Source organism: Protopterus annectens, chromosome 13.part0 (assembly GCF_019279795.1).
Source record: "Protopterus annectens isolate FY-2018-M chromosome 13.part0, PAN1.0, whole genome shotgun sequence".
NCBI classification, from domain to species: domain Eukaryota; kingdom Metazoa; phylum Chordata; order Ceratodontiformes; family Protopteridae; genus Protopterus; species Protopterus annectens.
The window spans coordinates 847,682,954-847,710,590 of record NC_056747.1 but is presented as its reverse complement, the minus strand read 5'-3'; the positions used below and the strand labels follow the sequence as shown (position 1 = coordinate 847,710,590).

At 39.0% G+C, this 27,637-nt stretch overlaps 1 protein-coding gene across 1 annotated transcript in view; it reads right to left on the bottom strand.

Annotated features, from left to right (window-relative positions):
- Positions 1-27,637, bottom strand: part of LOC122787713 (carbonic anhydrase 4-like) — a 344,635-nt gene that overhangs the window by 45,007 nt on the left and 271,991 nt on the right. Inside the window, exon 7 of the mRNA XM_044054571.1 lies at positions 9,217-9,380. Within this exon, the coding sequence (XP_043910506.1) occupies positions 9,217-9,380 (164 nt within the window). The remainder of the gene's footprint in view (positions 1-9,216; positions 9,381-27,637) is intronic.

Sequence of the window (27,637 nt, the reverse complement as noted above, 5' to 3'; positions counted from 1 at the left end):
ACCAATGGTTGGAGCCGTATTCTCAAGCCCCTTGGAGCAATATTCCTGTTAGAATATGCTCTGAATAGTTTCAGATGCCATATATTAGATCTCAAAGTTTTGAGTCCTTTGGTAAGAGAATGGAAGGACATATCACAGTCAGATGAAATATGTTGATCCGTGTTACTTGGATTACTGCCTGGTGAGGTATTGATCCCAAACACTGCAATATCCTCCCGATCGGCACATAATCCAGATAGTATGCTCTCTAGGTCCATGCTGTGGATGTCCAATTTAAACTAGAAAGTAAATAATAACAAGAGAGAGTGGCAGTTGTTGACAAACCCAGAAAAAACTACAATATTTACTCCAATTTATAGCAGAGGTTGGTGAGTGGCTCCCCAGCCGCCCCGACAAAGTACCCAAACTAGTACACCGTCCTGAAAAATCAGGAGGGTAAATATGGGAAAGAGGTTCAACAATATAACAATAATCCTGGAGAGGTAGATAATAATACCTGACCAGAAGAATACTGCCAGATAAGTATCCAACACATATATAGCTGGATAAGAGAAATGCAAGTAAATATAATCACAAGGTTCAGGGTACTAAGGTCAAGGCAAAAAAAGGTCCTTGCTAATAGTGACCAAAATAAGTCTAGGTGATAAACCTGATTATGTTGGTTGGTATAAACTAAATATGCTAATTGGTACCTGGCTATACAGTGAACTGAAATGCGCCCAGTAAAGTGGAACAACCACTACCCAAGTTTAATGGTTGTATATTGTAAGACCCACAAACACCACCAATATATGTTCACTCATTCAAATGACCATCCAACATAAGTGGATGTATCATAAAAAGCCTTGTAATTAACCAAAGATGCCAGTGGATGATTCATAAAGTAGGGATGAGCTAATATCCCAACAGCTTCGCAATATTGCAATGTAAAATTCGCAGTATAAAGATCCTTACTGCATACATAAATGCTTGTGGGGCCCCAAACAAATCACAATATATATGTGTCTATATTACAGGCCAGGTCATATAGTTTCCCTCTATACAAGATACGTCCAATGGTCCAATCACCTTATGTTCCACGAAATACAGATTTTGTAAAAACTATATTTTCCAAAATCAATGTAATCCAGGTATAACTCTTGCCATGAAATTCAAATATAAAACTATCAAACTTGCCCTCTGATACAATATGATAAGAGAACAAAATTGCTTGTGAAACCTCTAATCCTGAGTATTCCTGCAATAGGCTCACCTCAAATGATTGGTTAATAATCCCTGGTTAAACAGTATCTACAAACATGAATTGTTGTTACAAAACAAAAATGTTAAGATATCATATATACATTGATAATATCTCAAATTCTTTAACATTCGAATAATATCTGCCTTTAGGATAGAGTCACACCAATGAAAATGAAATTATTAAGGTAGAAGATCCAGTGTTGGACAATTCCAACAAGATCCAAAAATGTTAGACACACATATGTATCAATCTAAAATATCCCCCTGGACTCGCTGTCCTAATAAACAGTCAGTCCCAATAATTTCCGTCAACTGGTTAAACAGATAACAAAAACTGTATATAGAGTTCCTACATAGAAATATGCACTTATCCCTCAAAAACAGTACCTAGTAAGCACAACAATGCCCAACTATCATACACTGTGTGGAAAAGCCATATACATTAAACACAAAGCTTTATATATATAAAAAAAGTATAGAGGATGTAATTATAAAAATAAAATTGAGTCCCAAAAAAAATTCTTGTTCCAAATCAAAATGTCACTCAATCCATCAGGTGAAGTATCCGTATAGACTGACATCTAGTCCAAACCAACAATGTCAACAGGAAGATGTCGCGACTCACACGTAAACGCCTGTTAGGCTCTGGTCACAAACGCATATATAAATTGCAGAGAAATGTCCCGAAAGTATAAAAAAATCAACTCGTTACCTTGAATGATGATATACATCAATATAGGACCAATTACCAGAATATTGTCCCTCGATGATAAATGCACTATCACTTCAGTAGCAGAAAACGCACTCAATGAATGTAATTAGAATAATCCACTAAATCGTAGGCCCTATTTCCGAAAACACACAATAGACCACATCTCCAGGTAAAAAAACGATGCAATAAACCATTTACTGGAAAAAGCATCCATTTACAGGGAAAAACATCCGTTGTTCGAATCACAGTCTCAAATCCAGCTGAATATGTGCTGGATAAAGCGAAAGTCTGTAGCACTATCAGGAGAGGTTCCTCTATAACAGAAAATGGCACATCAACTGCTGATCCCACAGCACAGTTCAAGAATTCAGTCCAAACCAAATACTATGCACGTGGGGGATGCAAGGCCCAACCAAACTATGAAGAAACAAAGATGGCCAGAAAAGTTAGCAGTCGAATATGCAGCCAAGGACCAGATAGTGAATAATCAGACTTTTATTATAAATAAAACAGACCGGTTTCGGCAATTTAATGCCTTCTTCAGTGTTGAACAAACAAGGAACAGGAACCTCTCCTGATAGTGCTACAGACTTTCACTTTATCCAGCACATATTCAGCTGGATTTGAGACTGTGATTCGAACAACATCGTTTTTTTACCTGGGGATGTGGTGTATTGTGTGTTTTCGGAAATAGGGCCTACGATTTAGTGGATTATTCTAATTACATTCATTAAGTGCGTTTTCTGCTACTGAAGCGATAGTGCATTTACCATCGAGGGACAATATTCTGGTAATTGGTCCTATATTGATGTATATCATCATTCAAGGTAACGAGTTGATTTTTTTATACTTTCGGGACATTTCTCTGCAATTTATATATGCGTTTGTGACCAGAGCCTAACAGGCGTTTACATGCGAGTTGCGACATCTTCCTGTTGACATTGTTGGTTTGGACTAGATGTCAGTCTATACGGATACTTCACCTGATGGATTGAGTGACATTTCGATTTGGAACAAGAATTTTTTTTGGGACTCAATTTTATTTTTATAATTACATCCCCTGTACTTTTTTTATATATATAAAGCTTTGTGTTTAATGTATATGGCTTTTCCACACAGTGTATGATAGTTGGGCATTGTTGTGCTTACTAGGTACTGTTTTTGAGGGATAAGTGCATATTTCTATGTAGGAACTCTATATACAGTTTTTGTTATCTGTTTAACCAGTTGACGGAAATTATTGGGACTGACTGTTTATTAGGACAGCGAGTCCAGGGGGATATTTTAGATTGATACATATGTGTGTCTAACGCTTTTGGATCTTGTTGGAATTGTCCAACACTGGATCTTCTACCTTAATAATTTCATTTTCATTGGTGTGACTCTATCCTAAAGGCAGATATTATTCGAATGTTAAAGAATTTGAGATATTATCAATGTATATATGATATCTTAACATTTTTGTTTTGTAACAACAATTCATGTTTGTAGATACTGTTTAACCAGGGATTATTAACCAATCATTTGAGGTGAGCCTATTGCAGGAATACTCTGGATTAGAGGTTTCACAAGCGATTTTGTTCTCTTATCATATTGTATCAGAGGGCAAGTTCGATAGTTTTATATTTGAATTTCATGGCAAGAGTTATACCTGGATTACATTGATTTTGGAAAATATAGTTTTTACAAAATCTGTATTTCGTGGAACATAAGGTGATTGGACCATTGGATGTATCTTGTATAGAGGGAAACTATATGACCTGGCCTGTAATATAGACACATATATATTGTGATTTGTTTGGGGCCCCACAAGCATTTATGTATGCAGTAAGGATCTTTATACTGCGAATTTTACATTGCAATATTAAGTTGGGATATTAGCTCATCCCTACTTTATGAATCATCCACTGGCATCTTTGGTTAATTACATTTTTATGATACATCCACTTATGTTGGATGGTCATTTGAATGAGTGAACATATATTGGTGGTGTTTGTGGGTCTTACAATATACAACCATTAAACTTGGGTAGTGGTTGTTCCACTTTACTGGGCGCATTTCAGTTCACTGTATAGCCAGGTACCAATTAGCATATTTAGTTTATACCAACCAACATAATCAGGTTTATCACCTAGAATTATTTTGGTCACTATTAGCAAGGACCTTTTTTTGCCTTGACCTTAGTACCCTGAACCTTGTGATTATATTTACTTGCATTTCTCTTATCCAGCTATATATGTGTTGGATACTTATCTGGCAGTATTCCTCTGGTCAGGTATTATTATCTACCTCTCCAGGATTATTGTTATATTGTTGAACCTCTTTCCCATATTTACCCTCCTGATTTTTCAGGACGGTGTACTAGTTTGGGTACTTTGTCAGGGCGGCTGGGGAGCCACTCACCAACCTCTGCTATAAATTGGAGTAAATATTGTATTTTTTTTCTGGGTTTGTCAACAACTGCCACTCTCTCTTGTTATTATTTACTTTCTAGTTTAAATTGGACATCCACAGCATGGACCTAGAGAGCATACTATCTGGATTATGTGCTGATCGGGAGGATATTGCAGTGTTTGGGATCAATACCTCACCAGGCAGTAATCCAAGTAACACGGATCAACATATTTCATCTGACTGTGATATGTCCTTCCATTCTCTTACCAAAGGACTCAAAACTTTGAGATCTAATATATGGCATCTGAAACTATTCAGAGCATATTCTAACAGGAATATTGCTCCAAGGGGCTTGAGAATACGGCTCCAACCATTGGTAGGAAGACCGGATGACAAGTTGAATTGTGATTGGAAGGAGGCTTTACAAATAGGGTCCATGTTATTTGTGAATGTCCTTTTACAATATTATGAGAGAATGGTAGATGTGAATATTCAGGAGGTTAAAACATTGTGTTGTGATTGCAAAAAATTTGAGTCCTTACCTAAATTTCAGGATAACATTAAGAAGTTATCTAGAGAATTGGCAAACCACGAAAAAATTATCAAAGAAAGGAAGATTAAAAAATTCCATAGAGATTATTCTGACTACCAAAGGGGACGACCCTTTGAGCTTAATCGCTCTGTCAGATTTGCAGATGTTGGTCATGGGCCGGTCTCTGGTCGCACTAGGAAGAGACCAAGATCTATTCTGAAAAACAGGGATGGGTTCAACAACAGCACTTCAGGAGAGGATTCCTCTCTCACAGATCATGATAGCTCAGGGGATAGGGGGTCACCACATAAAAAGAAAACAAACAAAAATATCCCTTTAGAAATGGTTCCAAGCACAGAGGAGGCAGGAAACACAAGAAAAGATCCAGTAGAACATTCTCTGGAGGGCTTGATCCAGAACTTTCTAACATAAGTCAAGATGAACAATTAAACCAAAATGTTTTAAACTTATTCAATGTACATTTGTCTGGTGATCAATATACTCTTTTGAATAAAGGGCTTAGTTTTATACCTGGCTTTTTTTCTAATGAATATCACATAGTTACAGATGTTATTAACTTTTGTCGTAGTCTTAACCTTAAGTTATTTTTTGCAGATGACACATCTCAAAGATCAAATGAATTCAGATTTGGCAAATCTGAGTTCCAGCCCCCCATGAACAAGCATGTGTCAATTTTTATGCAGTCAGTGTTCAGGGATCTACACTTTCAGAATTATGGACACACTATGTTGAAACATAATCTATCACAACAGGAGAGAATTGCCCTCCAACAATTACATAACAACAAAGATATAGTTGTATTACCAGCAGATAAGGGTGGGGCTGTGGTTGTACAAAACATGAGTGATTACCTTCAAGAGGGTTTATCCCAACTATCGGACACAGCATGTTATATGAACATGGCCATAGACCCAAACCCGAATTTCAAGCATGAAATTGGCTCATTTCTGAATCTAGCATGTGAGGAGGGCATCATCAGCAAAAAATGTGTTACACAACTTTTGGTTAAGGAGCCCCGCAAGCAGATTATGTATCTACTACCTATGATTCACAAATCATTAACCAAACCTCCGGGAAGACCCATAGTTTCGGGTATTGGGTCTTTGACTGAACCCTTGTCCGCCTTCCTGACACAATATCTCAAACCTCTCTTGGGTTTGGTCAGGGCAAGGCTACAAGACACTACACAGTTCCTGAAAATCATTGAGGATACACAATTGGAGCCAGGGTGGCTAATGTGCTCACTGGATGTCAAAGCCTTGTACACCAGTATACCACATTGGGCTGGATTACAAGCCCTTAAATATTGGTTGGACAAGGCAGGTTTATACTCACCAGGATTCAATACGCTATTGATATGCATGTCAGAACATGTACTCAACAAAAATGTTTTTTATTTTCAAGGACAATGCTATTGGCAATTACAGGGTACAGCTATGGGAGCATCTTTTGCTCCCATTTATGCCGACCTGTTTATGGCATTTTTTGAAGAGTGCATGATTTATGATACATCTCACAATATATACCTGGTTGAAATGGACATCTGGCGTAGGTACCTGGATGACTGTTGGATGGTATGGCGTGCGGATGTGGGTTATTTGCATGAATTTGTGGATTATCTCAATGGCAACATCTGGGGAATCGAATTTTCTATTACTTACGATATGCAGATTATCAATTTTTTGGATGTAACGATCTCTAGGAATCATGATCATACTTTGGCCACCAGAGTGTTTCGCAAATACCCCCAATATAATACTTTATTACATGCATCAAGCATGCACCCACGTCATACTATCAGAAACATCCCGGTTTCACAATGTATGCGCATGAAACGCCTTAGTTCCACCCAGTCAGATTATGACATTGCTAGTCTTGATTTAAGTCGCAGATTTGCCAGCAGGGGATATAATTTTTCAGATATTAATACTGCATGGACACGATCCTCTCAGATGAAAAGGAACAGATTGTTAGATTATAACATCCCTTCTGGTGATTCCAGATCAACAACCTTCAGATTCATCACTACATATGGTAGGAACTATTATGTTATTAGGGACATCGTCAATAGACATTGGAATATACTACTAGCCAATGAACAATTTAGATCTGTTTTGGGTGAGGAATGTCAATTTTCATATAGAAAAGGCAAAACATTGGGGTCTCATCTTTCTCATTATAAACATATTGGTAGCGGTGGAGCAATTCATAAACAACTTACAATAATGGGACATGAATTATTGGGCACACACCCATGTGGCCACTGTGGGTCTTGCAAACAGATCACCAAGTCTCAGAACTTTTCGAGTCGTAACACCAGCAAGGTCTTTGACTGCAAAATCTTTGGAAACTGTAGCAGTGATTGGGTTGTGTACCTGGCATCATGCCATTGTGGGGCATTTTATGTGGGACAGACTTCCAGGCCACTCAGGTCACGAATAAATGAACACCATAGTGACATTAAAAACAAAAGGGAGACTAATACTTTATATCGACAGATATCAAAACATGTACAAGCACAGTTTATGTTCATGATTATTGACCGTATAGTGGGTGATCGTAGCAACCCACAAGGGTGGCATGGTATTCTCAATCACAAGGAAAAGTACTGGATAATCACTTTGGGCGCTCTTTTTCCACCTGGTCTCAATGACCATCTTTAACATTTGCCAAGGAAAAGGTTGAATTGATTTCTATCTTTTTTAATAACTATATCAGGTATAATATTTTTTGAATTATTCATTTCATTTTTTGTAAGGTATCATCAATCACAAAGACAGGCAATGGACAATTACTTTGGGCTTAATTTTTCCACCTGGTCCCAATGATCCTTTCTAACAATTAGTAAATGCAGAAGGATGTACTGAATTTCTATAAATATTTTCTGAATTATTTCATTGTTTTTCTTACATATATGTGAATGTATATATATGTGTGTGTATATATATACATGTATGTATATGCATATATATAATGGGAAGTTGCCAGAATTTATTATTATGTCTGTTTTGAAATGTGCCCCCTTATAGGTTCTTTTTTATTCTTCCACATATATTTACCATTATTATGACTATGGAGGTACATATTTTATTATGTATAATTATAGCCTTTATGGTCCCATAGTCTATTATGGTTTTGTTTTTTGTGAGGCTTTTGGCACTATTGTCTTTGGGCATCACACTCATTTTTAACCATGCTCTCAGTTTTGTGTTTGCTTCCACACAATATACTATACATAATTCATGAGGTCTAACAGCACATTCATGTGCCTATTGGCCAATACTTTGTATAAATTTGCATTTTTATTGTGGTCATTTTGATTGTTTGTTCAACACTGAAGAAGGCATTAAATTGCCGAAACCGGTCTGTTTTATTTATAATAAAAGTCTGATTATTCACTATCTGGTCCTTGGCTGCATATTCGACTGCTAACTTTGCTGGCCATCTTTCTTTGTTTGTTCCGTATAATAAAAGAAGTCTGCCTTTCAGAATGAGGTATAATAAAAGAAGGCCCACTTTCAGAATGAGGTATAATAAAAGAAGTCCCCCTTTTTCTTCTTTTCATAAGGGGGCAACTAAAATGAAAAATGAAGAAGAGTAAAGAAACTGTATCTTTTTTCCTCAAACAGATAAAGAAAATGGCAGCTACATCTGAAAGTTCAGTCATGGAATAAATGTGCATGATATATATTTGCTTAACAGCTCATCCCCATGTCTTCACATTTATAAACATTTTACCTCCTGTTCACTTGCTTCATTTGAAATGGTTCACAGAACTGGTGAGTATTTATGTAACATTTGCTGTAAATGGCAGAGTTTTCAGTCAGTGCAATTAGAAATGAACTCTTGTGTATTCAGAATGACTACCAGGAAGAAAGGCTAATAACCTACTTCTCATAGAAGTGACAGGCTGTTATTTCGGTGTGGTGGTGGTGGTGGGGCTAATAAACTTGGTGACGCTTTTAAAGACTTAACTTAGGACACCAGACGGAAGTTACTCTTCCAGTGCTGGGTAGAGCTGAGGAGTGCTACATCTTATAACACGTGGTAAAGATGCAGACATGCCAATGCGTCCTTGTATATTTACAAAGCTGCAGAATTAGGATGGCTGTATATACCGGCCTAAATAATGAATGTTTTTTAATATCACAGTTGTCTTTTATTCAAAATAATTTTGAGGAGCATTTAGTGCAACAAATCATGTGGCTATCACATTTATATATCTTACAGGCTAAGAAAGGATAATAGTAGCATTTTTGCCCTGGGAATTTCTGGCAGGAGGAATATTAACGTATCTTTACATTGCATGTTTTACCTGGTCTTTACTGAGCTGAATCGGTTCTGCAAAAACAGTCCAGACCACAGCTTCATTGCAGGCAGGAGTTGTTAATGATCCACTGTAGCGATAGTATTTTGCCATGTTTTCTTTACTTGGAATCAATTTTTCCAGCATGAAATTGTTGATTGTAGTAGAGTTACCTGAAACATGAGAAAATAAAAGATAATTACAGTGTCAAGAAGAATAAGCAGCCCTTGTTCAACTTTTCAAGATACATTTTAATGCAAAGGCTATAGGGATGCTAGTACGGATAGTCATAGTAGTTATAATCAACTTTGGTGGGAGCTTGGCTGTTTTATAAAAGCTCCTGGATCTGCTTTTTCTGGTTTGTACAGATCCATTTTACCAAATGGATGCTACCCTGGTTTGTGTTTAATTAAGACTGTATATCACTAGGCCAAAACATTTCCTTGCCATTTTGGTTCACGTACTAACCGATACAGTGTAGACAACAAAATGTAGTATCTTATTTGTCTGGCTTCTTACATCAGTTTGAATTTTCTTTATATGAACTGTTTTTTGTTCTTTAGCTGAGATGGTATTGTTAAAATACAAGCCAATGGCATTTATAATATGCCTTGGTGGGAGCTTGGTTGTTTTGTAAAAGCTTTTGGATCTCTTTTTCTGTTTTTTACAGATCTGTTTTATTGATTGAATGCTGCCTTGATCTTAGTTTAATTAAGACTGTATATCAGTGGCCTAAAACATTTTTCTTGTCATTTTGGCTCACACACTGAGCTGATATACTGTGGACAACAAGCTGCAGTATCTGATTTGTCTGGCTTATTACATCAGATTGAATTTGCTGTTTTCATTTTAAAATCCAGTGTTTCTACTGTCATTCATCTTCTGTATCTAAATAAGACGATGAGGCTTGGGTGTTCATTTATTACACACAAACACATCAGGATGGATGACCGGAGCATTAAACTTAAATGAACTATCTAAATGGCTAACTACTACACACATGCATGCTTTCACTCTGGCTGCTCACTCAAAATGGCACTCTTGCTTGCACATGCTCAGTATTTATATGCACGTGCCAACTGACTGGAATGCTTCTTAAAGGTACATCACACACTCTGATCTACATCCTTCCTCTTTGACTAATCTGTCTCCCAATGACAATGACAATTGAATAGGCATGCAAATTATACAGACAATAATAAACAACAACAATCATGTCCAGGTTGTCATGTATCTAGGATTAGGTCTTGAGCTACGACCTGATCTCGTAATGTAATAATTAGAACTGGGTTTAGCAACAGGGACAGTCAGTGGGGAATGTTCTGCTTCAGGATTTTCAGGGATAACTTCAGGAACAGGAACAGATGATGAAATGTTCTCTGGAACAGGAACATTGGCCAAATCACTCTGAGAATTAGAGTCTCCATTACAGGTAAGATGCTGTAACACTGGCTCAGATACTGGTAATAAATGTTTCCAATTCCACCTAAATTCCTTTCTCTGCAATTCCACGATGTAGGATTTCGGTTCTTCACACAAATATTTCACAAGTCCAATTTGGTCAAATCCTTTTGTTGTCTGCATCCTCACTCTCTCTCCTTCTTTTAATAGACTGAGAGGTTTGCTGGTGTTGTCATAGTAAGACTTTTGGGACAAATGCTTTTTTAGAAATTGGACTTTTACTGCTTTGTTGTTCTTAGCGCATGGAACCAACAAATTCTTACTGACTGGTTGTGTGGTTCTGGTTTGTCTCAACATAAGCTTCTGGGCAGGCAAATCAAGTAAATTATCATGAGGAATGTTTCTGAGATTAAGCAAGTTTAGAAAAACATCAGCACTAGATCGTTTAGATTTGTCTAACAGCTGTTTTGCACTTTGAAGTGCACTTTCAGCCAAGCCATTTGATTGCGGGTATTCAGAACTACTTGTAAGATGAACAAAGTCCCACGTTTCAGCAAATCTTTTGAACTGCTGACTTGTAAACTGTGCACCATTGTCAGAAATGACTCTGTGCAGACTACCATGGACAGAAAAATGTCCCTTCAACTTAATAATGACAGTACTGGATGTTAGGTTAGGAAGATGGTCAATCTCAAACCAATATGAATAGTCTAGTAACGCCAAGTAATTTTGGCCATTCCACTCGAAGATATCTGTAGCTACTGTTGACCAAGGTAGTTCAGGAATCTGGCTTAACTGAAGTGGTTCTTTTTGTTGATGTGGTTTATTACTATTACAAACAGAACAGGATGAAAGTACTTTCTCAATATTTTTTGACATAGAAGGGTAAAATACTAGTCTTCTCACCCTTCTTTTGGTAGAATCAGTTCCTGTGTGGCCATGATGCAAAATCTTAATATAGTCTTGTTGCAAGGATTTTGGAACAATCACTTTTGGACCTTTTGTGATGATACCATTGTCGGACAAAATGTAACCCCTGTAGGAAAATACTGTTGAACATCTACTGGTAAAGAAGACTGCTTTGATGGCCATCCTTGACTGATAAAGTGGTTGAACTTCTGAAGGACTGTATCAGAAGCTGTGTGAGTTCTAAGCTCATCAAGACATGTGAAACTTCCATGACTTCAAAATGAGGTTTATCACTCTCATGCTGTTCAGTGGTTTTCTGGGTGATTGGGATAAAGTATCAGCAATATAAAGAAGTTTTCCTTTTGTGTAAACAGGATTGAAATTGTACTTTTGCAATTTGAGCATCATGCATTGCAGTCTGGCAGGAACTGTGTGCATTGGCTTTTTAAAAATAGTGACCAAAGGTTGGTGGTCAGTCTCTATTTGAACAGGTCATCCATAAATATAATCATGGAACTTTGAACATGCAAACACAATTGCCAAGAGCTCTGTGATGATCCACCACTGGACCAGTAATCAAGGAGTCTCAATCCTTACCACTGGCACCTTGTAGGGGGACATTCTCTAGCAGAATAACAGGTACACACACAGTGTTTCCAGATGCAGCTCTCTGCATCAAGTGCAGTTTCTGTTAAGGGCACACAGAGACCACAGTCAGTCCAGGGCTGGTTTCTCTCTCTTTCTCCAGATCCCCAATAAGAATCTCCACTGGCACAGATATAGAGTTGAGTCCTTAGCCATGGTTCCAAGCCAAGTCTTCCAACACTCTCTCTGTCCAACCAGTGCTTCACATCCCTGCCCAAGTAGCACAGACTCTTTGAGATTTGCACACACACACACACACACACACACACACACACACACACACACACACACACACACACACACACACACACACACACACACAATCACACACCTGAGAAAGGCTAGCACAGGTTTACTAGCTTTACCCTTCTTGCCCAGACTATAAGGTAGTGTTCACTGCCACCAGAACCCTTCTGCCAGCTGCCTTAAGGGTCTTCTAAGGGTATCCAATATACTGAGTGAAATTAATATTAATACAAATGGTAGTCTGACCAAGAGCAAGGCTGTTGGGAGTGGCCCACACAGTGTCACAAAAGAAATATGCAAGTACTCTCAAAACTTAAATATCTCTACAAAGATCAGCCACACTGAAAGGTTTAAATATATTTAATAATAATAATAAAAGAACAAGACAATACTAAATATATATTCACAGTGACATCAGAGTTTAAAATCACAGAAAATATTTAAAACAACATTGCAGGACAAGTTCAGACAAATAAAAATATCTAAACTAAGCTTCACTATATTCCTAACTGAATCTAAGAGAATAATACTATTCCCTAGAAACCTTACTTCATAGAATAAGGCAGATGTGGTGTATATTTCTTGCTGTTAGGTCCAAGACAGAATACAGAATGGTCTATCTCACTCTGAGACTTTTCAAAATAATATCTCAAATATAAATGCTGGGAAAGCTTGCAGAATTAAATCATTTCTAGTCATCTGACTTTTAGTTCCCAGGCAAAACCCCCATTGCTGGAAGCTGGCAGGACTTAGCACCTACCTGTAAAAATACACATACAAGGCTTTTACTCAGATCTTTGGCAGGTGCTGGAAGTCATAAAACAATTGCATTCTCCATGCTTTCAGAGTAGTGATTAGTTTACCCCCAAATCTTCTTAGTACAGACTTTGTGTTTCTGGCTGCCTTGAAAACTTTTAAGATAGCATCTTGATGGCCTAGCCTATAAAGTGATTTAATTTCAGATATTTGTTCTATAGTTTGCTGGACTGACATTAACCCACCAGTTTCATCTGTTAAAACATATACATGTAAACAGTTACACTAGTGCATGTACATTTCTGTTCTCTGCAGTAGGCACACTGTGGATACAGTCCAAACTCAAACAGTTTATAAATACCTTTTTAACACATACATCTGTACCAATTAGTTTGATATACACATGACATACAGTTCTAATAGGTTCATAGGTTCATATGTTGGTACTAGGCTATTGGCCCTAGGGCCTATACAAGCCTAGCCATATCAATTCCCTGGCTATTTCTTCCCAGAATATTTACTCCTCTGGTCCCCTGTCTAGCAGGGTGACTGACGTGATCCCCAGGGCAAATTTCCTATCTCCCATCCAATCGTCAAGGTTCCTTTTGAAGAAGGCCAAAGAGGCGCTCAGCTTGACATGTATGGGCAGTCTATTCCAGAGTATGGGGAGTGTCTGGGTCAGGAACCTATCCCTCCACCATGTTTTGTTCATTGTGATGACCAGATTTAGATCCCTGGAGCGTGTAGCTCTAAGGAATTGGGATTTCTTTAAGTGTAGCATGTCCAACAGCACTTGGTTTGACATGGTCTTGTATGTTAAGCAGAGATCACCTCTGAGTAGGTGATATGCGACAGAGTATAGCTGGAGTTTTTTAGACGGTCAGCATAGGGCATCAGCTTTGGGCCTGTGATTCTTTTAGTGAGGTATTTCTGTGGCCTTTCCAGTTGTTGCAGATGTCTTGTTAGGTACATACCAAATGAGGCATTGTACTCTATAATGGGTCTAATGAGGGATGAGTACAGTGGGACAATGACCTTCTTTTTTCCTGGATGAAAAGCCCTTAGTGATGAGGTGTGCCACACAGAAGGATTTTCTGACTGTTGTGGCTATGTGGTTATCAAAAGTGAGACCACTGTCAACCTGCGTCCCTAAATCCCTTATCACACTTTTGGTGTTTAGTGTACTGCCACTTATGTGGTAATTCATGGGTACATGGTTTTTCCCAAAGGGGATAACTATACATTTCTTGGCATTGAGCTTGAGCCCATGGCTCTTGCACAAAGCATCTGTTTCTGTAACGCCCTTTTGTAGAATATCCACATAATTTGGGGATTCAATAATGGCTCCCAGTTTGCAGTCATCTGCGAACTTTGTTAGCCATAGTCCCTTAGTGCTGGCCTGTACTTCAGAGAAGTAGATGCCAAACAAGAGTGGTCCCAGGACTGTACCCTGAGGTACTCCGCTTGTCACTTGTCTGGAGCTGGATTTTCAGTTGGCTACTTTTACAGTCTGGGTTCTGTCAGTAAGCCAGTTGGCAACCCATTGAGGATTAATGCCCAGCTTAGTAAGTTTATCTATGATTCCAGAGTGGAGGATTGTGTTGAAGGCTTTGGTGAGGTCAATTTAGGCTGTGTGGACCGCCTTACCCTCGTCCACTGCTCTGGAGACTGATTCAAAGAAGTCAATTAGATTGAGGAGACAAGATCGGCCCTTTATGAAACCAAACTGGGTGGGGTCCAGTGTTTGAAGGTTGCCACTGTCCTTGTTTATAAGTTCCATGATAATGCATTCCATGGCTTTGCAGATCAGGGTCATCAGACTGATGGGACAATAGTTCCTGGGATCCAAGGTGGATCTTCCCTTGTGGAGTGGGATAAATGTAGCTGTGCGCCACTCACATTGGGCACGAAGCCTGAGGTGAGGATATGATTAAACATGGCACTTAGGTGAGGTGCCAGTTCATTTTGTAGCTCATGTAGTACGTAGCCCGGGATGTCTGGTCCCATGGATGCTGTATTCTTAGCTTTGGAGAGTGCGTTTTTTACCTGTGTGGCTGTGAGTACCAGAATTTGGCAATCTTTTGATATTGAGATGGGCCCTTTAGGGGGTGAGAGGGGTGTAAACTTGGCACTGAATCGATCTGCCAGAATACTGGCAATATCCTTGGGATCAGTATATTTAATGACATTCTGTTGTAGCTCAGAGCAGGTCTGAGCATTGCCATTTAGATTCTTGACATAACTATAGAATGCCTTGTGGTTGTCCTCATAATCTTTGGCAATTTTATTTTCGTAACTAGCTTTGGAGGATTTTATGAGGGATCTCAGCTTCTTACTGAGGCTGGTAAGGGAGTTTTTTGCATCCTGGGATTTTCCTCTTTTCTGCAACAGTTTCCTCCTTCTGTTGTATAGTTTGTTTATGGCAGGGGACCAAAAGATTGGGTTCCTATTTCTGGAGGAGACCATCCTGGTTCTGTTTGGAATGGCATAATTCATGCATGAGTGGATGTGCTCGTACAGTGCCTTAGTGTAGGATTCAGTGGTCGAACTTCCAGTTCCCGTCTGCATGGGTGTCATGAAGTTTGTCACTTCTGACTTGAGTAGCATGAAGTTGGCTTTGGAGAAGTTTTTTATTGAGGTTTCCCTATTGGGGGTGGGGGAGGGATGTGGACATTAAGGGTGATTAGCTTATGGTCAGACCTGACCAACGAGAGGGTGAACACTGGTGTGAAGCATCCATCTCCCATATTGGTAATGACCAGGTCTAGGAGATTTGAGCCCCTGGTGGGACTATGAATTAGTTGGTCCAGGGCATTGGAATTATGAATTCCAAGAACCAGTGGGCAAAAGTGTTGGTAGCCAAGTAGTTTTCCCAATTAATGACAGGGTAGTTGACATCTCTCAGTATTAGGGTGTTTGGTTGTATCGTAATATTATCTAGTATGTTTAAAAAGGTATAGTTAGAATCTTGGGGCATAGTAAGGGATCTGTAGCCAGCCACAATTTGGATTGCAGTCTTATCTAGTGTTAGTTGCACCTGTAGAATTTCAGATGCATTGTGTTGGGCATCTAGTCTGGAGGTGTGAATATCCTTGGTGAATATGGACACTCCTCCACCTTTAGTGCTTTGATCCTGGTTTGGTGGCCGAAAAGTGTGGTAAGAGTTGTAGCCTGGTATTGCAGGGGTGCTGTCTGGAGCCTTGAACCAGGTCTCAGTTACTGCACAGATATCAATGTTCTCCATTTTTAGGAGTGCCTCAATAGAGTGCACTTTGAGGTTTAGACTTCTAGCATTGAGCAGCATTACCTTCAGATTTTGCATGCTTATATCTGTTATGGTGGTGGTTTTGTCCTTTTAGCCTTGCCTAAAAAAGGCACTATAGGGCTGGCAAGACCCTTAGCCAGTAACCTGAATCCTAGGGGTGACAGGTGCAGACCATCTCTGACAAAGCATTGTGGTTTGTCGATCCTCTTGTCCCAGGCAGACAGATTCTGGATCCCCTTTGAATGACACCAGAAATGTAGCCAATTGTTGAAGTCAATCATTTTGTCCTTATACTGTGGTATCATTCTGGGTGAAGGCAGAATACTGCTCAGGGCCAGGGTCATACCTGCCTGGGCCACATGATCTGAGAGCTCTTCCATGTCTCTTTTCATGTAGTCCAGAGAGGTACGTTTCAAGTCATTCACTCCAACATGGACAATGATAGAGTCATATTTGCACTTGTTGTGGAGTGACTTGAGTGCATGCATTATGTGGCGGATCCTAGCACCCAAAAGGCAGCTGACAGTAATTTTCTCCTTGTTCAACCTGGTGAGTGGAACGTCAGTGTGCCTGACTATAGTCACCTATGACTAAAGTGTTGGGTATGTTGTCTTGCCTTAGGGGCTGTTGTTTGGTGGCACACTGCTGTTTTGAGCTATGTGTCACTTTGGTTGTGATTGGTGTTTGTTTGCATTTCAACTTCAAAGGTTCTTGTTGCTTGGGCAAGTTAGTGTTAAGATCCTCCACATGTGGGTTTAGTGTTACTATGTGTGGATGTTGGTGCCATGAGTTTTGAAGGGCTATGTGTTGCTTGAGGTGTAGTGCAGGTGTTAACCTTCTCCTCTTGATTGTCTAGCACAATCTTAGCTGGAGAGAGCTTTGCTTCCAGTTTGGCTATGTAAGTGCATCTCTGGCAGGTTGTGGTGCTGGGTGGTAGGAGAAGGTTGTCTGTGTACATGAGGCAATTGCTGCATTGCCCCGGTATGCCGAGATTCATCAGGTGGACAGGAGAAATCACCGGAAGCTGACCCATGGACATGCCTGGTTCGGTGTTTTTTTTGTTAAGTACAAGAGCTTTTCTTCCTTACCTTGGCAAGGTACTTTGCAGTTATAGGCTGTTCAGTGCCTACAATTAATTTCTCCTTATTAACAAGGAGAATTGAATGCTTGTATCAGTTTAAGGCTTCCTAGTGCTTTCCACCATGTTTTAGAGCAAGTGCTAGTCACAGGGATTCAGATTTTAGTGCTCCTACTGTGAAACCAGCTAGTTCTAAGGGAAAATTTGAACAGCAGACTTTTTGGCACCGGGAATACTTTAAAGTGCTAGACTAATAAGCTAATAAAAGTTCAGGATAGCTGAGAACTAGCAGATCTAAGGGAAAAAATGAAGAGCACCGCTCTGAAGCTTAGAAAATCCTGGATACAGCAAGTCTGTATCTGGGCTACACTAGTTCAAGGAGCGGTAGGAAACAGTTTTTTTTTTTTTTTTTTTTAGTAGAAAGTGAAGAGACAGAAGATAATGTGGTAATTCAATATGCAGAAGCTAAAGGGGTGGGCCTTTGCTAAGTTCTCACTATTAACAGTAGAATGAGCTGATGTAATGTGACTTGGGGGGAGTGTCCAGTATCAACTTTATACCAGAGGTGAGCAACTCAAAGCCACCAAGACATAAGACCACCACAATAACAGGGTGGCTGGGTGGGAAAACCAGTTGTACAGATTGCAGATTAAATCAAACATGCAGATGAAAAATGAGAATAAACACTTATTTTTTCTGAATATCACAGCAGGCAGTAAGTCAGTCTGTCAGCACAGTTTGAGTAACAGGTATATCTGATTTAAGGCACAGAAACCACAAACAGACCTATTATCCAACAATACAGTTGCAGAAATGTCCTGCTCAGACAAAACCAGTTCTCTTCACTTTCTCTCACTAAGTAAGCAGATAGGCCTCTAGACAAAAGATTTCACTACAAACTGAGGTCAACACTAACAGATATTAGCTCTATCTCACAACAAAAGGACAGTAAAAAGCAGTTGTGCAGATTACGGAGATATTAAATCAAGCATGCAAATGAAAAATGAGAATAAACACTTATCTTTTCTGAATATCACAGCAGGCAGTAAGTCAGTCTCTCAGCACAGCTTGACTAACAGGCATATCTTACATTTGCAACACCAGCATCTTGTATCTCCCCCAGTTCTAATACATTTGTAACACAAGCATCTAGTATAAATCAATTTGATATTAATAAATAACATATAATTATTTGCAAAATTCCAACTAGCTTTCTGGCAGTACCTTCTTTCATCACACGCTCTTTCTCAATTTGGGCATACTGCATCTTGGTTTGCGTAAGGATTCTTGATGCATAGGCTACTAGTCTACCCTCTTGAAGAATGACTGCACCAAGACCACACTTTGAAACATCACAGGAAAGATAAACTGGTTTGTGAACATCTTAATGTCTTAAAGTAGGTGGACTACCAATTTTCTGTTTTAGGACATTAAATGCTCTTTGGTGTTGTTCTGACCAGGACCAGGTTACATCTTTGCATGTCAGCTCTCTAAGCTTTGCTGAAAGTTGACTCAAATCTGGAATGAACCAGCCTAAATAGTTGACCATACGAAGAAAATGTTGTAAGGCTTGAACATTGTCTGGAGCTATCATCTCAAAAAGTGCTGTTTGCTTGGAAGGATCTGGACGTAAGCCTGAACTGGTAAACAAATGACCCACATAAGTAACTTCTCTTAGCCTGAATTTACATTTCTGAGGATTCATCATAAGATTCACTTCACAAGCATGTTCCAGAACTTTCCTGAGGTTTCTATCATGTTCGACCTCACCATTGCCTCCTACAAGAATATCGTCTACTAGGATAACACATGGATAGCCAGAAAAAAAAAATGGTTCCATCACATGTTGAAAGACTTCACTGACAGAATTTATTCCAAATGGCATTCTCAGAAATCTGAGCCTTCCAAATGGTGTACTGAATGTGGTTAGCAATGAAGATTTTCGATCAAGTGAAATTTGCCAAAATGAACTCTTTGCATCTAAGACAGAAAAAACAGTGGCATTTGGCATGAGGGCAGCAACCTCCGTAACTGTTTGCATTGGATGATAAGGAAGTTTTAGTGCTTTGTTCAAATCTCTTGCATCAAAACATATTCTAATATCATCTAAGCTTTTCTTACGAGCTACTACCATGGAAGATACCCATTCAATTGGTTCTTTTACTGGACAAATTACTCCTAGCTGCACCATTTTGTCTAGCTCAGCTTTGACTCTATTCTGCATAACTACTAGAACTTTCCGTGCTGGTCTAATGACTGGGCTTACCACATGGTCTAATTTCATGGAGTACTCAACTGGAAGTTTGCCTACTCTGTCTTCAAATATATCAGCCTAGACAGAAAAAATAGCTTGGGCGAAATTTGAGCTATCATTCAAGCTTACATGGTGAACTCCTTTATTAAATGAAAGTCGTCCCATTTTCAAACTGTCTTTGAGGCCTAGTAATGACTGCATGTGTCTCTTGACTACGTAAAGTTGCAAGTCATAGCTGTTCCCAGCAGAGTAATATGAAAGCACCACTGAGCCTTCGGTTTGAATCTCTTCACCACCATAAGCAACAAGTTTTGCACACTTTGTCAAATCAAGTTGTTCTCCAGCTTTTACTCTAGCAAGCATTTCTGCTAACATAACATTACACTTTGAGTCAGTATCTACTTTGAGCTCTGCGAGTTTCCCATTAATCCAAGCAGTACAAAATAGTTCACTTTTTACCTACAAATCTACTGCATTGAGTGCTTCACCAAGCACAGACACACCGTCAACATAAAATGTAAGGTCGCAACTTTCTAATTGATCAACTTGCCTCTTTGAATGCTCTTTCTTAATAAAAGAATATACCACTTTAGATTTACAAAACCTTTTGAAATGATTCTACTTATTACATGTGTGGCACTGCTGACCAAAAGCTAAGCACTTTTCTTGTTTGGGCTTGTGATTTCCACCACAGTTATGAGGTTTGCCACAGTTTTTCTGAGTCACCCCACTGCTTTACTGAGCATAGCCTGGGTTTTACTGAAGGTGCTCTGGGTATTGCTCTAGCTGCCATGCCCTTAGGCCTGTATATTTTAACCTTGTGCTGCATACTATCAACATTAACACTGGAAGGCACTACCTGCATACATTTCTCATTGTAAGCATATTTATGTGCTTTTCTGTAAGCTCATATATCTAATAAATCTCTATGGCCTTATTCAAAGTTAAATCACTGTTTCAAAGCAAAGTCTTACGCACTGCATCATTATTAACACCACACACAAGCCCATCTTTTATCAACTCATCTCTCAGATCACCAAATCTGCATGTTTTAGCCTTATTTCTCAAGTCAGTTACATGTGCTGCAAAAGTTTCACTGGGCTTTTGATCTCTTGTGTAAGATAAGTGTCTTTCCATTGTAACATTCTTTTGGTGCTTACACATTTCTCTAAATTTACATTTTAAGCACTCAGGGTCTTCCTGCATTTCAGCCGGTACCACAATATGGCGGTCCCCCACCCCGCCTGCAAACACAGCAGGTGCATACACAAATAAGCGCTCTGTTTCAATGGCTTCTGACCCAGCTAAATTAAGCAGAATAAATGCCCTAGTATGTGAATCTTTGTCAAAAAAAGCAGTCTGTATGAAAATATCGCATTCTTGCTCAAACACTCTCCAATTTTCTGCAATATTGTTGTCAAACACAAGTGGACTGGGTCTGCCAAATCCTTCTGCCATGTCAACAAATTACTTTGAAACAGTGCAAACTTGGCCCTTGTAATTATGTATGAACATTTATACACACCAGGTACTTGTAATAATATTCAAATATTGAAAGACTGCACTTTGCAAAATAACTACTATAATACTGCACACACTTGCCAGCACTTTGCACACTTCAGATACTTCATATAGCTTTAGTTAATGTGAAAAAGTATTACATTGTGAAAAAGTATGGTCATTTTCCCCTTTTTATACATTTTATGCGATTCCGATATTATTTCAAATGTTTTCATAATTATCTCAAATATTTTTATCAATATGTCACAGTTTCAAACATTTTGTTTAATTAGAAATTTATTTTGAGAGTTTTGAATGCTTCGTTTTATATTCACTGTGTAAAAAAATCACTTAAGTGAGTTTTAGTACCTGGAATTAGTTTCTGACCTGTTTGCGAGTTGTTTGAGCTTCGGAGGATCCACTCCTGTATATTCCTCCATTTCTAATTGCGTGTCTCATGGTTTTGACTCTATCCTATTCTGACACCATGTTGCTCATCTTGTATATCTAAATAAAACAATGAGGCTTGGGTGTTCGTTTAAGTAGTTTATTACACATAAACACATCAGGATGGATGACTGGAACATTAAATTTAAACAAACTATCTTACTGACTGACTGCTACACACATACATGCTTTCATTCTGGCTGCTTGCTCAAAATGGCACTCTTGCTTGCACGTGCTCAGTACTTATATGCACGTGCCCACTGATTGGAATGCTTCTTAAAGGTACATCAGACATTCTGATCCACATCTATTTTTCACCCCTTATAGTAATCTGACTACCAAAATCCTCCTGCCCTTTAATTGCTTTTGTCAGTTGAGGAATCTAATTAAGTACTTTTCCCACCTCATTGTTTACATAGATCCATAATACTGAGAGCCCACTCAGCAAGCAGGTATTGTTCTTGAGCTGTTCTCCCATACTACAAATAGTCATTTTCAAAAAGCTCCCATCTGCTTAGCATTCTTGTCACACTCTGAGAGGGTCCTGAATACATCATGTGCCATCTTGAGAGATAAAAGATTTATCTTACTGTTTTGCACATCATTTAGTTGCTTTTTTCTGCCAAGTTCTGCACTTTAAATCATTTTCAAGTATACTGATATTGTGCCATTTGCTGGTTGCCGAGAACTGCACTTTTGAGTAGCTTTACTGGCAATGTTATTGTGTAATTTGCTACTTTGAATTTTTGTTGATATCTAATTGTTGTATTTTTGCAATTTTGGCCCTGATAAAGGGATTCTGTACAGTTTCCTTCATTTTAAGTGCCTGTATAAATTCTGCATGTTTATGAGGCTTTTGGCTGATTCCCACAGAACTTAATGTTTGATGTCCTCAGGTCTACCTCTGAAGTGATTTTCTTGCATCAAGTGCCAACCAGGCACAATCTAAACACTTGTATTTAAAAATGCACTTCCAGAATGTATTCACTACTACTGAATTCTTCTTTTATTTCTGCATTTTATTCTTACTTAAGGCTAAAGTTACTATATTTGCTCAAACTGTCTTGCTATTGGTCTCATTGACTTGAAATCACCTTCTCCAGATAGTTTGTTAAAGTTGTTTTGTAGTAGCATACACTGTCAAGCAATCTCTTTGTGCTTTTACCTTAAGAGGACTGGGATATTCCATCTAGTGGCAGTAGGTGGAAGCCTGGCCTACCTGAATTGAAAACATAAGTTTACCTATAAAACTAGTACTAGGACTGTAACCTGTAATTTAGCGACACATTGTACAAAGTTTAAGCTCAGAGCAGCTAGCTTGTGCCTCAGATAACAGTGGTATCATATTCTTGCACTATCTAATACCATACCCTAGCACTATTCAACTTTAGTCCTTAACCCTAAAAAACACCCTAGGAGACCTCTTTAAATCCCAGTCCATAAAACCTAATAGCCCACCCTAATACAGGCTTAGATAATATGGATAAGCAATTTCCAAACATCGCTGTACCCATCCTGGCAGATAAGGGCATCCTGAGACTATGTAGTAATTGTTTCACGTTCACTGATAACCTTTTAATCCTTAAAGAACCCAACACAGCATGCAGAAGATGTACATACATAATTTCCTTGGAGGCAAAAATCTTGCATACAAACAAGGTCAACAAGAACACATACACTACATCCACCACACATAACGTCCACACATATAGACTATCTTATACCGAGGCAATATAAAGCAATCCCCCAAACCTTAAAAATCTCCTAAGCCTGCAAACAGCAATGCCTATCCTCAGCAATCTCTAAACCATACACAAGAAGCAACACCAAACACCACACATAAACCTACACCTAACGAACTCCCAAAAACAAAGCCCATAAGGCAAGCAAACAATTTACCCATGACTCTTGTCATAGAGGACTCCACTGTATGACAAACATAAGTTCCACTCACCAGAGTGGACAAGGAGAAAATTACAGTCAGTTCCTTACCTGGGACCTGGATCCATCATGTTACCCACGCACTCAAGTCGTTGCACTACAGATACCAGTATGATTCTATCATAGTCCATGTGAGTATAAATGACCTGAGACATATCTCTCTGGATTATTTGAAAAGAGACATTATGGACCTCTCTGAATATGTGTCTTAGACTGGCATGTGCCCTGCACTGAGCTGCATTCTGCCTTCACCAAGGATGATGCCACAGTATTTACAAAAATGACTGACTTTAACAATTGGCTTAGTTTCTCATATCAATCCATGGGGATTCATTATCTGATATGCATAGTAGGACATGGTCTACAGACCACTTTTCTTTGCCAAAGATGGCCTGTACCTCTCCCACCTTGGCTTCCAGATTTTGGATAAATTTTATCTACCCTCTTAGAGCCTTTTTTAGGCAATGACAAAGTGACAAATGTACTGACACAGCAAATAAAACCCAAATGAACCTAAAGGTGCTAGTGCTTAGAGCTAGGAGTCCTAACAAAAAATTCCACCCTTTACAAACTCTCCTCACGCTGAAGAATATAGACATCTCTGTCATTACCAATAACTGGTTTAAAACCACATAAAGTATTCCATCAGTGCAAGGCTATAGTGCCTGTAACGCATTTAGACCATCAGCTGTGCAGACAGGGACTAAAGGTGGAGGTGTCTTGATCTACATTTACAAGTATACTTCAAGGTTGGTTAAACAGGATGATAACCTGGAGTTCATCCATGTACAAATCACCTTAGATGGAGCACCTTACCATATCTTAGCAAGCTATAGGTCACCACCTATGTCTCAAGAATCCCACAACTCTTATTTAGACCTACTGGAGGCACTCTCCAGCTAACCAACCAATCTATTTATGGGAAACTTTAACTACTTCACTATAGACTGGGAAACATACACTGCCTCCAATTTGCAGGCACAATGCTTCCTGGATGTTATTAACACAAATGCCCTAGATCATCTAGTGTACACTTCAACCACAGGTTCAAATATGCGGGACCTTATTCACCCCAATGTGGAAGAGCAGACATGTCATTCAAAATAAAATCAACTTGGAAAACCCAGCAAAACCTGTTACAGTTACAAACTATTCTAAAGCAAACTACATCTTATTATCCTATTAAGTGACAGTTTGCCAAAATTCAATGCCCTGCCCAACTCAGAGCTTACAACAGCCTATGCAGAATTATTCACAGAAAAATAGTGGCCGCTGTATCTACCAGAAGTAAGCCCAAAACAAACTCTTAAAACAAATTACATTGGTAGAATCCTAATCTTAACAGGGTATATAACAAAAGAAAAAAAAAGTCGTGGTCAAAGTCAGAAAGAGCAACTTTCACAATGAAAAGAGCTCACTAATAAAACTAAATAGGAAAGTAAGAGAACTAATTAAATCCAGCAGGCTACAGACAACCACAAGGCATCCTATAGCTATCTGAAACCTCAAAGGTAACACGCAACAGTGTGCAGAACTGGTAGCAAATGGTACCACCTTCACCAAGTAGAGTGACATAGTGAAATTGCTGGCCAACAAATACATCTCCCATTTTAACCCCCACTCCACCCCTGCCACTGCTTATGAAATCCCTACCAGCATAATCACCCCAGCTATCACCAAAGAACAGATTATAATGTCGCTCACTAAGGTTTAAGACACAGCCTCATATGGGCCCAGCAGTATCCCAGGTTGGCTCCTAAATAGCCTGAAACATGATCTATCAGGACCATCTTAATCACTTTTCAGCTACAGCCTTAAAAACAGGCCACATACCAAGTGAATGGAGGACTGCAACTGTTATCCCCCTTCACAAGGGGGGACCATCAACTGACTCTGGAAACTACAGACCCATTTATCTGTCTAGTCTATTATGCAAAGCAGTGGAATGAATTACCATGGAAATGATCAACAAAGACATCAGAAATGTATAGACACTGGACCCATCCCAGTTGGTTTTGTCAAAGGAAGTTCATACCTACTTAACCTGGTAAACTTCTTTGATAAGGTAACCAAGGCAATTAGGGAAAACAGTGCATACTACCTTCCTAGACCTGGCTATGGTGTTTGACACAATACCCTATTTTGGTATTGTAGGTAAACTCACCAAACTAGACAAAAATCCCTACACAACTCGCTGGATTACCAGCTGGCTCACAGATAGGTCCCAAGCAATCAGAATTGTTGAGACTACCTCCACCAAGTGCTGGTCCATTCCTTTTTGGCATCTACTTCTTGGAGGTCAAGATTAATGTCAAGGGCTTCTAGCTCATTAAGTTAGCAGATGACTGCAAACTGGGAGCAGTCATAAATTCTCCCCTTGACACTGACATCTTGCAAGACATTCCAACGCAGACAAATGACTGATGCCAAAACCACAGATTAAATCTCAATGCAAAGAAATGCATTTTAGTACCTGTTGGAAAAACATCTATCCAGGCAAATTACTCCATTGATAAGACACCCCTAAATGTTGACCTGGTAGTTAGAGATCTGGGGAACATATTTAGACAGTAATCAAGCCTTTGATCAAGATGTAGCCAAGGGAATAAAAAAATCATTCTGTGCCACCCAATGTATAAGTAAGATTATGGCATCTAGGTCCAAGGAAGTTATAGTACCACTCTACTTGTCTCTTATCAGACCTATCATTGAGTACAATGCCCCTTCAGCATGTACCAGACTAGGTACATGCAACAGTTGGAATGCCCACAGAAGTTCTTCACCAAGAGAATGCAGGGCATTTACACACTGTCCTATACAGATTGCCTTAGAGCCCTGCCTTTATACTCGGTCTCACAGGTTGTTGAGAGGTGATCTATGTTTGGTATATAAAGCTTCCTTAGATCCAGCCCTGATGGAGCTTTTGCACATCCAGGAAACAAGCAGTACCAAAAACACTAGATCCAGGGGTTTGAACTTTGTTTGCAACATAAATAGAATATGCTGGCAAGACAGATGTGTCACTCAAAGGATCCCCATGTTCTGGAATACGCTCCCCATCCATATGAAGTAGAGTCCATCCATAACCCTATTCAAACGTAATCTTGACTGTTGGAAGGGAAATCATAAATTTATCCCCAAGCTGGCTCCTTTGTCTCTTATAGACACAGGCCAACAGTAAATATTCTCTAACTAACATATCCCTGCACACTGACTTTTTAACAACCTCCTAACAAACATGCCCCCCATATTAACATGCAGATGTTACTAGGGGGTCACAGTTGAGATGGTTTGGGTTGCACAGCTAGGCTTATAAAGGCCCTGGTGGTCATTAGCTTGGTAGCTACAGCAAGTCCTGAAATGCAGAGACTAAATGGCTGAAAGAACAGAGTTACATATACTAAGTCAGAGAGCAATTTTCTCAGAATATTTCCTTTACTCTGAAGTATGACGATCTTGGGGTTGGTATATATAAGTTGGGGGGGGGGTGCAGCCTGCAAAAAGAATTTTAAGGAGAAGATTCACCCTTCTTTGGGTTTTCACCCTTTTTCTTTTCATCTTTATGGCACTTGGGATTTCAGTAGATAGCCCTGAAAAATACATGTTTAAAACCAGAGTAACAAAAATATTGGAAAAATAAAAGCAGATTATTGAAAATACAGCATAAAATCTGTAGACTTGAATGAACTCTATTTCAAACATCTACCCATAAAATCATTTATTTTTACTTCTGAAAAGGAAGATTAATATTTGTGTCCTCTTTCTTGTACCACTATTATTTAATTCCCCAAAAGATGCTATTGCATCTTGCCTGCAAAATTAACTTTTAGGATGAAATTATGCACTGAATTATATTTAAGGGGGGAATCATAACAACTATTCTGTAAAATGTGGTTCCAGATTATTTGTAATTGCCAGAGCTATGAGAGTGTGTTTAAACGGGTTCCCTTCACATGGTCGACATTTCACAAAGCCAAAGGCCATATGG